Source organism: Nomascus leucogenys, chromosome 18 (assembly GCF_006542625.1).
Source record: "Nomascus leucogenys isolate Asia chromosome 18, Asia_NLE_v1, whole genome shotgun sequence".
Classification (NCBI taxonomy): domain Eukaryota; kingdom Metazoa; phylum Chordata; class Mammalia; order Primates; family Hylobatidae; genus Nomascus; species Nomascus leucogenys.
In genome coordinates this window covers 79,701,332-79,714,514 of record NC_044398.1, presented here as the reverse complement: position 1 = coordinate 79,714,514, position 13,183 = coordinate 79,701,332, and the positions used below count along the sequence as shown (strand labels likewise).

Genomic DNA, 13,183 nt, shown 5'->3' with positions numbered 1-13,183 from the left:
TCTTCCCATTAGAATAAATGTAGACAAGAAGAAACGCATGAGGGATGACGTAGTCCTCCATCAAATTTGTCCTTTCACACAAGAGATGGCATGGCGTAGTGTAGCCGAATCATGAGCTGCCAGGAAATTATGAATTCTGATTCCTCCAGCTGAGTCTTTGAAAAAGTCCAGATGGGAAACACTTCCATCCTGATGCTGAAGCTAGGAGAATGTCCTTGTGTGAGGAATTCTCACAACACCAACTGAAGCTAAGGTCCCTGGAGCCATGATAAAAGCACTTTTCTGCCCTGATTCTTCTTTACACACATGTACCCATTCAGGTCTTTACAGATATTTCACAGGAAGCATTTATGTTACAATGCACTCAAAATTAATATAGGATACTTTATTTACATCAGAGTGATCTCACATTATCCAATCCATTAACAAAGTCAACACAGGATGGAAGTATAGAATCTAACAGTTCAAGAGACCAAGATCCTAGTCCCTTGTTTTGCCACTTGCTAGTGTGACAATGGCCAGTTAATCTATCATATCATTAGTTCCTTGTCTATAAAAGAATAAGAAGAAATGGTCACATGTCAAAAGATCGTTGTGAGGATTAAATATCACATATGTACTTATGTGTATATAACTTATTTACTATAAATACTACTTGACTTCACTTTATTTCAAAAAATATAAAGCACATATGACAAAACATTAACACATGTTATTTCTGGGTGGATGGTACTTATATTTTATACTTTTCTGTATTTAAATTTTTCAAAATAAAATAATGATCCTATATACTTTTAATACAAAGTCACATATGTAGGGCATCACTTTATACGCAGGGAATCTTTACAAAATGAACTATGTGCTATCACAATAAACTCCTTAGAACAATAGTGTATAACAAAGCAGAATTCCAGACAAGAACTACAGGTCAGAAATGGAAGGGATGTTGGAAATCTAATCTAAACCTCTGACTTTCTAGACTACGAAACTGCTTGAGGAGCTTTTCAAAGTTACATCCAGCTAGTTAATGCCAACACCAAAAGAAACACTCTGATCCTGGTTTCCTAAAATGGTATTTAGTATAAACACACGTGAAAATTTTTCTTATTTTTGAAATTTCAAAGTCCAATTTTATAACACAATTTTACAATGCAAATTCTTGCTGTTTCACTTTCTGGATTCAGCTGAATAGTTTTGTTTTGTGAAAATACTGACAAACTTACCTTCATGAACTGACTTCCAAGAACAAATTGTTAAAAATTTAACACAGAAAAATCAGTTAAAGGTGCTCATCAACAGTCTTTTTCATTTGGTATAAATCCAAAAGCTATGAAAATACCTTTTGTATTATGTGCAGCATGCAGAAAATTAAGAATTTATTCAATTTGCAGAAATAAATCAGTGATATAATGGAAACATTCAAAATTTTATCTCCAGAAAATAATTCAAAATCACCTATCAAAAATTATAGGCCAGGCGCAGTGGCTCACGCCTCTAATCCCAGCACTTTGGGAGGCCGAGGTGGGTGGATCACCTGAGGGAGGTCAGGAATTCGAGACCAGCCTGACCAACATGGAGAAACGCCGTCTCTACTAAAAATACAAAAAAAATTAGCCAGGCATGGTGGCACATGCCTGTAATCCCAGCTACTCGGGAGGCCGAGGCAGGAGAATTGCTTGAACCTGGGAGGCGGAGGTTGCGGTGAGCTGAGATCATGCCATTGCACTCCAGCCTGTTCAACAAGAGCAAAACTCCATCTCAAAAAAAAAAATATATATATATACACACACAACACACACACACACACACACACACACACACACACTTAGGCCAGGCGTGGTGGCTCACGCCTGTAATCCCAGCACTTTGGGAGGCCGAGGCAGGCGGACCACAAGGTCAGGAGTTCAAGACCAGCCTGACCAATATGGTAAAACCCCGTCTCTATTAAAAACACAAAAATTAGCCGGGCATGGTGATGGGCACCTGTAGTCCCAGCTACTCGGGAGGCTGAGGCAGGAGAATCGCTTGAACCCAGGAGGTGGAGGTTGCAGTGAGCCAAGATAGCACCACTGCATTCCAGCCTGGGTGAGAGTGAGACTGTCTCAAAAAAAAAAAAAAAAAAAAAAAAAGTATATACCTAAATATGTGAAATGCATACTAAAGGTCAGTTTATAGATTATTCTAAAAAAAGGTTTTTAGAAAAGTCTAAGCTGGGATGATCACAATCAACTTGGTCAGCACAGTGCTATCAACTAATTTTACTAATAACAATCTGAATTTTTAAAAAAGTGATACAATTTAAGGGCACCATTTGAAATTATTTGGTATTTTGTGGTATAGCATTCTATTTCCAGACATATCAGCATTCTTACAGCCAAAGGAATGGGAAACGACTAACCAGCACAGCACCCAAAAGAGTATAAACAACAACAGATACAACTCCTGAGTGTGGTTTTCCACAGCTGTATGTTAACAGCACTAACAACATCAAACAGGTTATTATGGAAAGAAAACACCAGGTTTAATACCTTATAAAATATTTATAGAAATGAACATTCCTGTAAGATACAGTTCAAGTCACAATTGAATTATAAATGTAATCAGATATTCTGATATAATGAAAAGGTCTAGTTGGTTTTTAAAAAAATGCATGTAAACCATAAAAGACAAAAAGTATTTAAAAATACACAAAATTCTAACCACTGGGCTTAAACTTTGATCTTAAAAAAGTAAATATATATTTACAATCTTTAAATTTCACACATTTGTTACTTTTACATGATCTTTATTATTTAAGAAAAACCTCTTTTAACCATTTATATAACAGAAAAAAAATAGGGAGGCTGGTAGATCATCACATATATAGTAGCTAAAATATGAAAGGCCAGGGAATTTACTATTAATGGAGTCATAAAACAGACTTAACCAAAAGTGTGCGCTAGGAAACAGGCAGTTTCACTTCAGAGACTTCATTGCAGGAACCCGTTTCCTTACGTGGAAAAAAGTGATTATAAACAACAGTTATCTGAAAGGTGGTTGAGAGGATTAAATGAGATCACCTATGCAAACAAATACATGTAGGTATTAAGACATCGTCTGGGGTGTGAAAGTTTAGTTCACACCAGAACCTTCCTTTAAGGCTTAAAAACCTCAAACAGTATTTCATTCTTAATACAAGAACCAATGTTTAAAGCATAAAATCCTTAATTGGAGTGTTCAGCCCAGTTGATTATCAAAAGCTATTTATAAAATGCTTCAATACCGATGACATTAAAGCAACCAAAACTTTGTGATGCTCACAGAGGTTTGGCTTCCTGGGTTATGGTCGAAAGTCATTTGCCTTCTAAGAAGATTGCAGAGATGTCAGATACTTAACTTCTCAAACAACTTGGCATCAGCCTTCTATGTTTTCTGTCTATCATAGTCTCCAACCATCTTCTTGATGTGTGACAATTTGCTCTTTAACTGCTTGCAATGATTCTTCTTACTTTTGTAATCTGCAGACTAAAAAGGGAGAAAATGAATCACATAAATTCAATAACATGAAAACAGGTCTGCTGGGAAGGCAGAGGTGAACAAAAAAATGGAATATTTAGTCAGAGAATTGTTGGGAGTGTTAATTGAAGTAAAATACTCAAGGTGCCTGGCAGTATCACTAACCACACAGGCAGCTGATTCTATTTGCTCAGTTCTGTCTTCTAACCTGGGTTTTTCCAAAGGATACCCTCATTTCTAAAAATCTGTAAAATGACCAAGAAAACTTACCGGCCTTTTTGCTAACACGTCATCTAAAACTGTAAGTAAAACAAGAGACTGGTGATCTCAGTTGACTGGGGAAAGGGAAGCTGAATAGGGGATAAGAGAGATGGGAAATTTTACTGTATACCCTTTAAACTCTATTTCAAATCATGATGCCTGTAATTTGTAATTTTTTTTTTTTTTTTAGAAAGGGTCTCATCCTATTGCCCAGGCTGGAGTGCAGTGGTACAATTATAGCTCCCTGCAGCTTTGAACTCCTGGGTTCAAGGGATCCTTTTGCCTCAGTCTCACTAGTAGCTAGGACTACAGGCACGTAACCACAGCACCTGGATAAGTAATTTACAAAAATTTTAATATCATTTTTTTTAATGTTTTAAGTCAATAATGACTGTCCATGCCAAGTGTTAGCAAGGATATAGGGCAACAGGAGTCTATAGTGGTTGGTGGGAATGTAAACTGGTACAACTATTTTGGAAGGCCATTTGACAGTATCTACTAAGGCTGGATAGACAAATGCCCATCACTTCTACGTTCAAACATTTACAAATATGTATGAAGCTGCAATATTTTTAAATGCCAAAAATTGGGAACAACCCACATGTTCATTAACAATAGAATGGATGAATAAATTTGCGTTTATATACAATACTACAAAGCAATAAAAATTAACCAACCGGCCAGGCGTGGTGGCTCACGCCTGTATCCCAGCACTTTCAGAGGCTGAGGCAGGTGGATCACTTGAGGCCAGGAATTTGAGACCTGCCTGGCCAACATGGTAAAACCCCATCTCTACTAAAAATAGGAAAATTAGCCAGGTGTGGTGGTGCTTGCCTGTAATCCCAGCGGCTCGGGAGGCTGAGGCAGGAGAATTGCTTGAACCCAGGAGGCAGAGGTTGCAGTGAGCCGAGATTGTGCCACTGCACTCCAGCCTGGGTGACAGAATGAGACACTGTCTCAGAAAAAAAAAAAAAAAAATTAATGAACCATGGCTGGGCATGGTGGCTCATGCATGTAATCCCCACAGGCATGTGGCACCACACCTGACTAATTTGTGAGGCCAAGGCAGGGGGATCACCTGAGGTTGGGAGTTCAAGACCAGCCTGGCCAACATGGTGAAACCATGTCTCTACTAAAAATACAAAAATTAGCCAGGCATGGTGGTGCGTGCCTGCAATCCCAGCTAGGCTGAAGCAGGAGAACTGCTTGAACCTGGGAGGGGGAGGCTGCAGTAAGCCAAGACTGCGCCACTGCACTCCATCCCGGGCAACAGAGCAAGACTCCATCTAAAAAAAATAATAGTAATGAACCACAAATGGACCCTTACGAACACCATACTGAGCAAAAGAAATCACACACAAAATACGTACTGTATGGTTCCATTTATGTAATGTGCAAGATAGACAAAACTCCATGATGTTAGAAGTGAGCACGATGGACCCCTCTGGAGAGAGTGTAAACACTGGAAAGGAGTACAAGTGAGGGTGGGGGTGCCGGGGATGGGGAGGTACTCGGAAATATATTTCTTGATCTGCATACACAGGTATGTGGTCACATTGTGAAAATTCACCATGTTATACACTTTGATTTATAGGCTTTTCTCTATGTATACTTCAACTTTTAAAAAATACATAAAATAAAAAATGAAAAACATGTAATAGAAAAGCTCTTCCTCCAGATGAGTAGGTATGGGAATTAAAAAAAAAAAGAAGAAAGTTCTTCCTAAAAGAACAATCTCGGATACTTACTCCCTTCACTTGCTTCAGTCTATTGTATTCATCAGCAGCAGCCTATTAATGACAGACACAAAAGAGTATGTTTACTGGGGCATTTTCTCTTTTAAAAGTAACATTCCTGATGTTATACTTTGGAGCTAAAAATGACAGCTTATGACAAAAATATAAGCAATTAAAAGAACGAAGTCATAAAGCTCTTAAAACTCATGATCAGCAGGAAGGTCTGAAGGAATTCAGTGAAGAGACATTTATGATACTGTATCTTTCACATTCCACTCACATAGGCAGGTAACTATCTGTTCTGCTACTTCTTATCTCTCCTCATGCCAGTCCCCATGCTACACTGACACCAGGAAGATCTTTTATAACACAGAGCGCTGATCAGGTAATATCCCACTACACAACTGGTCTGAGCTTCCCATTAACTTCTCCCCTCATCCAGTTTCCTACCTTTCCAGTCTCAGCACCCATCATCAGCAACTCCTTTAAAAACTGAGACATGTTAAATGCTTCAGGATTTCAATCATGTTTTCCATATGGCTGTAATCATGCACCTCCCTGCACCCTTCTGTCTGGAAAACTCTTAATGATTCCCTCACTGTGAAGCCTCCAAAGACTTTATTTCTTCTATGGGCAGTTAGTTATAGTGCTTTCTACACATGATGCAAATACAGCATTAATCATATTGTCTGAATTGTTTAGATGTCAGTTTTTTTTCTTAAAATAGGAGCTCTTTTAGGGTGGGGACAAGATTTTATGTCTCTAGCCCCAGCATTTCCACATCATCAAAGAAAAATAAGTGATCAATAAATGTTCACTAAATTAAGAAAGATCTGTAACACCCTATAGAAACCAAAGAAGAAATACATAAATCTAACTATATAAAGATGTGAATACATCAAACCTAAAAAGTAGATCACCTCAACTGAAAAATGGCAGAATATTTAATGAGATGTGCATCAAATGAGTCCTGTATTGTATCAGGAGGGAGACACAGTTGGTGCAATCTCTCTGGAGGGCAATTTTGCAACTTTGCAAAGGTATGTACCCTCTGACGCTCAGCAATTTCACATTCTGGAATTAGTTTTAATTAGATAAGCAGGCTGGGTGCCGTGGCGCACACCTGTAACTCCAGCACTTTGGGAGGCTGAGGCAGGCAGATCACCTGAGGTCAGGAGTTCGAGACCAGCCTGACCAACATGGCGAAATCCCGTCTCTGCTAAAAATGCAAAAATTAGGTGTGGTGCCACATGCCTGTAATCCCAGCTACTCGGGAGGCTGAGGCAGGAGAATAACTTGAATCTGGGAGGCGAAGGTTGCAGTGAGCCAAGATAGCACCACTGCACTCTAGCCTGGGCGACAGAGCAAGACTCCATCTCAAAAAAAAAAAAAAAAAAAAAAAAAATTTGATAAGCAGACAAGAGTGCAAAAACGGAGAGGTTCACCAGTATATACTGGTACTACTGGAGAAGGGGGAGACATACTTAAATGTCTATCCATAGAAAATGACTCAAATTATGATACAACCACAAAATTGAAAGTTGTTTACCTAATTTTACACATAAAAAACTTAAAACTAAGCAGGTCTTTATTATTAATATAAAAAAAAACTTGCTGTTGAGTAAGAAAAGCCAGAAATAAGCAGGACAAGAAAGTTTGTTTGTTTGTTTGTTTGTTTTTAAAGATAAAACCCCACAATAAGAATATGTCAAAGGGACACAGGAAGCAACTGAAAGTTCCCAACGGTCAAAGTGAGAACAATTAGAGCTACAAAATAAAGCAGGCTTGGATTATAATTCACAGTATAAAACAGGTATCTGTGAGTCCATACTTACATAAGTGATTGACTGATCAATAAAGGAACAAATAAGAAGAGACTAATCTCCCTCTAAAAGGTGGTGTAACTACATTAATTTCAGTATGTATACAAAATACAGTATGAAAAGGATGGATTGAAAAAAAAAAAAAAAATCCAGTAACTTTACATGGACAAATTCTATCTCAACCAGGTGATCAAGGGAGGAAAAAAAGATAACCATAAACTGTTGATTTAAAAGACAGGAAGAAAATAAGTGAACCATGGAAGATGATGTTTCCTTAAAGAAAGTTGTATGTACCTCAGTGACTCCTGCTTGGAGAGAGTGTTTTAACAACTAATATTTTGGTGATAAGGATTTCTTGATGGTAGGATTTAAGATGATTTCTTTTTCTGTATACAGTTCTGTGTTACTTAAGTTCTTTTTTTTTTTTTTGAGACAGAGTCTCACTCTGTCACCCTGGCTGGAGTGCAGTGGTGCGATCTTGGCTCACTGCAAGCTCCGCCTCCCGGGTTCACGCCATTCTCCTGCCTCAGCCTCCCGAGTAGCTGGGACTACAAGTATCCGCCACCACGCCCGGCTAATTTTTTGTATTTTTTTTTTTTTAGTAGAGACGGGGTTTCACTGTGTTAGCCAGGATGGTCTCGATCTCCTGACCTCATGATCCGCCCGCCTCGGCCTCCCAAAGTGCTGGGATTACAGGCGTGAGCCACCATGGCCGGCCACTTAAGTTCTTTTCTACAGAAAGAATGAATGGCTTTATAAATAGGAAAGATAATAGGGCTATATTATTATTATTATTATTATTAATTTTTGAGATGCAGTCTCACTCTGTCGCCCAGGCTGGAGTGCAATGGCGCAATCTTGGCTCACTGCAACCTCCCCCATCCCAGGTTCAAGCAATTCTCCTGTCTCAGCCTCCCGAGTAGCTGGGATTACAGGTGTCTGCCACCATGCCCTGCTATTTTTTGTATTTTTAGTAGAGACGGGGTTTCACCATGTTGGGCACACTATTCTCAAACTCCTGACCTCAGGTGATCCACCCGCCTTGGCCTCCCAAAGTGTGGGGATTACAGCCATGAGCCACCATGCCCAGCCTGGCTATTTTATTTTAAATAGGAAAGGATAGATGTACACAGAATAGTGCTTTGTAGGGGCTGGGCACGGTGGCTCACGCCTGTAATCCCAGCACTTTGGGAGGCCGAGACGGGCAGATCACGAGGTCAGGAGATCGAGACCATCCTGGCTAACATGGTGAAACCCCGTCTCTACTAAAAAAAAAAAAAAAATACAAAAAATTAGCTAGGCGTGGTGGCGGGCGCCTGTAATCCCAGCTACTCGGGAGGCTGAGGCAGGAGAATGGCGTGAACCCAGGAGACAAAGGTTGCAGTGAGCTGAGATCACGCCACTGCACTCCAGCCTGGGCGACAGAGCGAGACTCCACCTCAAAAAAACAAACAAACAAAAAAAAAACACAGAATAGTGCTTTGTAATTATTAACTATTACACATTAGTACAGTCTTCTATTAGAAAAGAATTTCATCCAAAACCCAATCTCAACTATTCTTCAATGAAACTGCAGTTTGATAATTACTAGCACATTTTTATCAATATTAATATAAAGGATGCTGTACGTCCACAGATTAGATTCAAATTCTGTTTAATATACAAATATCAGGTTGAATTTACCATGTACTCTTCACTTTCTTCTCTATAGTCATCCAATTCTTTATCCAAACGGGAGAGTTCTTTATTGATCTCATCAAGTTCTGATTGTAAGCTCTTGTATTCCTGTAGGCCAGTGTCAAAATTTCTCTTGTACAGTTGTCTTTGTTGATCTGAAGTGATAGGTGGATATTCCCTAAAAGGTGAGAGAGAAAATGACTACATATGTATCCTTAGCAGACATAAAATTCAATGCTCCTTCCTCAAAGATAGTAAAGCTGGTTGGGTATGGAGAATGACATTTTCTTGTTTCCTTTTTGTTTCTTATGGGGAAAGAGAGATACAATACAAATAAGTTCTATTAAGAATGACTATATATTACTGCTCATTTTTTAAAAAATAAAAACTATGCCTACATAATTTGCAGAAATAATTTTGAAAATCATTTATAAAATTGAAGGTACAAGTCATAGGAACTCATTTATTTTCTATACACAATATCAATAATGGACTACTATGTTTATAAAGTTTTTTTTTGTTTTTTTTTTTTTTGAGATGGAGTCTCGCTCTGTCGCCCAGGCTGGAGTGCAGTGGCGCAATCTCGGCTCACTGCAAGCTCCGCCTCCCGGGCTCACGCCATTCTCCTGCCTCAGCCTCTCCGAGTAGCTGGGACTACAGGCGCCCGCCACCACGCCCGGCTAACTTTTTGTATTTTTAGTAGAGACGGGGTTTCACCGTGGTCTCAATCTCCTGACCTCGTGATTCGCCCGCCTCGGCCTCCCAAAGTGCTGGGATTACAAGCTTGAGCCACCGCGCCTGGCCTTTTTTTTTTTTTTTTTTGAGACAAAGCCCACTCTATCACCCAGGCTAGAGTGCAGTGGCACAATCTCGGCTCACTGCAACCTTCACCTCCCAGGTTCAAGCAATTTTCATGCCTCAGTCTCCACAGTAGCTGGGATTACAGGTGCCTGCCACCACGCCCGGCTAATTTTTGTATTTTAGTAGAGACAGGGTTTCACCATGTTGGCCAGGCTAGTCTCAAACTCCTGACCTCAGGTGATCCAACTGCCTCAGCCTCCCAAAGTGCTGGGATTACAAGAGTGAGCCACCATGCCTGGCCTGTTTAAAGTCTTAAAACTGGAATTCTGGAACACAAAGTCCACTTTGATCACCACAGTGGCAGCACAGCTGACTGGAAGTGGCTGTTTCCTGCTACCACCCATAGTTTTCAGACTGGTTTATTTATTTTTTGCTCTTGTTTTTCCGAAGTGGAAATAGCTTATCTACTTCTTTCACAATAAAAATAGACATAAAAAATGTACATGTATAAAAACACGTGCTCACTGTTAAAATAATCTGGCAATTCATTAAAGTATAAAGAAGAAAAACTGAAATTTTGTATCACGTCTATTTCTCAATATACCAGCTACTCCTTACATAGGAAGATGATGCCATTAACCCATAATCCATAGAGAAAATACTCTGAATCCTTTCACAGGACTGGAGTTTCACAATGATGTGGAATTTCAAACTTTAGATCTAACAATCTAATATCTTCATTTTACAGACGGGAGAAATTTAAATGATTTGATCAAAAGGGAAACAAGAATTTCGGATTTTGAAAATTTTCAGGCTGGGCACAGTAGCTCACCCCTGTAATCCCAGCACTTTGGGAGGCCGAGGCGGGTGGATCACCTGAGGTCAAGAGTTTGAGACCAGACCAGCCAACACGGTGAAACCCTGTCTCTATTAAAATAACAAAAATTAGCTGGATGTGGTGGCACACGCCTGTAATCCCAGCTCTTCGGGAGGCTGAGGCAGGAGGATTGCTTGAACCTGGGAGGCAGAGGTTGCAGTGAGCCGAGATCGTTCCACTGCACTCCAGCCTGGGCAACAGAGTGAGACTCTATCTCAAAAAAAAAAACAAAGTTTTCAGTTAAATCTTCCATGATACAAGTTAGGTGAATATTTTACAGATAGATGGCTAAGCCAGGCCAAAAACTCTTGAGGGGAGAGGGGAAGATAAAAGTATCAGAATCATCAGTGAAAAAGGGATCTCAAGCTATCCATGCCCCACCTATCCTTCCTCACTCTCTGAGAAGCAATGTTTTGATTACCATTCACATTGCAAATGTTTCTGATGTGCGTCTTAGTCCCCAGAATACTTGGGGACAGGAAGGCTACACATCATACACAAATACATTTGGTGATGGTGAATGGATTGTAACAAAACCACCAAAACACAAAGAAACTTAACCACAACTGTGGCTGAACACTAAATTGTTACCTCAATTGTTTACGAAACTCTTTGGATTAAACTTTAAAAGAAACTATGGTCTTATCATTTTAAGCTTAATTTAAAAAATAATTGCCGGCCAGGCGCGGTGGCTCACTCCTGTAATCCCACCACTTTGGGAGGCCGAGGCAGGCAGATCACCTGAGGTCAGGATTTTCAAGATCAGCCTGAGCAACATGGTGAAACCCGTCTCTACTGAAAATACAATAATTAGCCGGGCATGGTGGTGGGCGCCTGTAATCCCAGCTACTTGGTAGGCTGAGGCAGGAATCGCCTGCACCCGGAAGGAAGAGGTTGCACTGAGCCGAGATCGTGCCATTGCACTCCAGCCTGGGCAACAGAGCAAGACTCCGTCTCAAGAGAAAAAAGTAATGCCAAAGGAAAACCATAGCCCTGGTCTGGGAATTTTATAATCAGTAAAACAAAGTTCCTCTATACGTGGATTTTATTTATTTGAAAGGCCTTTCTTTGGTTGTTTTTTGAGACAGGGTCTAGCTCTATCGCCCAGCCTGGGGTGCAATGATGCAATTATATAGCTCACTGCAGCCTTGAACTCCTGGGCTCAAGCAATCCTCCTGCCTCAGCCTCAGCCTCCAGAGTAGCTGGAACTACAGGCCCACACCACTATGCCTGGCTGGTCTTGAACTCTTAGCCTCAGCCTCCCAAAGTGCTAGGAGACCTTTCTTCCGTGACTATTGGTATAAGAAAGAGCACTGGTGAAGTTCACCAGCCACACTGTAGAAAGTTCAAAGTGGTTACTGCCAAAGTTCAAAGACATGGTTACTGCCAAACATTCTCTCCACTTCAAACTTTATCACAAAAGGGTGCTAAGGAAAAAACCAACCAACACCACACAAAAAACTGTCTCCAGTCCTGGTTGGCAAAGAATGAAATTACACCAGTGACCTCAATTTGGGAGGCAGTAACTCCAACACCTGGTTGGTCTCCTTTAATTATCAGAAGGTGCACGTGGCCCCGGAAAAGGAGAGCTGTGTCGGTACCTGATCCAGTCCTCCTCCAGCTCATCACACGACTCGCCGCCAGTTGTGTAGTCTGTTTCATAGTGATCTTGCTCTGTTCTCTTTGACTTTCCTGCTCTTCCCTTTGCAGGTGCTCTTTTTGAAGGTGTCTCAAAGTTACCACTGCTGCTGTAACGAGGCTGCCTGAAGTCATCCACAGGCGAAGTCAATGGAAGCTCCTGAACCACTTCAGGAACACTAATAAAAACAGGCATCATTGTTCAGTACACTACAGCCCTTTGCCAGTGCACTGTAATCACAGAGCACAGCCATAATAAACACCAGGAGACATCTGCACACAGGTGCACTCACGCAAGGACTTCAGATGCTCAACACTGAGCAGATGCCTCATTTTCTGCATTCAATTTGACAACAGTTCAGAGTCCTCTAATACACACAAGGAGTAGGTTCCAATTTAAAGGGGAGTAACCATTTTTATACCTTCTAAGTACAACGGATCTCAGATTTCATTTTTAAAAGTTCAGGCTGATCTATAAGAGGTGTTTACTTGACCTGTGCCAGGGACTTACTCTACAAAGCCTGTCAGGAAAATAGTGATCATTCTTTTCTACAGGCTCTTCTAGTTCCCTGGAATGCTGCGTGGGGAAGAATGCACACATGCTCTTTGTAATATTAATCTTATACTACCATATATCAATTATCATATTAAGATAAAATCTTGCAAAATAAACTAAATATCTAAACTAAAAAATTAAAAAGCTTTACATTGCAATAAATTAAAGAGTTCCTTTAGGATTCTTTTTAAAATTGCTGTTAATCCTGAAGCCATGTAGAATGACTAGAAGGGTTACCATTACACACTTATTATTTTTTTCTAATACAATTATTTAAAGTTGCATCACAACTGCATAATGTTTCAGACACAAACATGAA

General features: G+C 40.1%; 1 protein-coding gene across 1 annotated transcript in view; it reads right to left on the bottom strand.

Moving 5' to 3' along the window:
* Window positions 1–370: 370 nt before the first annotated feature.
* The window catches only part of OCLN (occludin), a 62,077-nt gene continuing 49,264 nt past the window's right edge, over window positions 371–13,183 (bottom strand). Inside the window, exons 6-9 of the mRNA XM_003266031.2 lie at window positions 12,272–12,487; window positions 8,999–9,170; window positions 5,505–5,546; window positions 371–3,504 (exon numbers count right to left, since the gene is read on the bottom strand). Coding sequence (XP_003266079.2) covers window positions 3,403–3,504; window positions 5,505–5,546; window positions 8,999–9,170; window positions 12,272–12,487 — 532 coding nt within the window. The 3' untranslated portion in view covers window positions 371–3,402. The remainder of the gene's footprint in view (window positions 3,505–5,504; window positions 5,547–8,998; window positions 9,171–12,271; window positions 12,488–13,183) is intronic.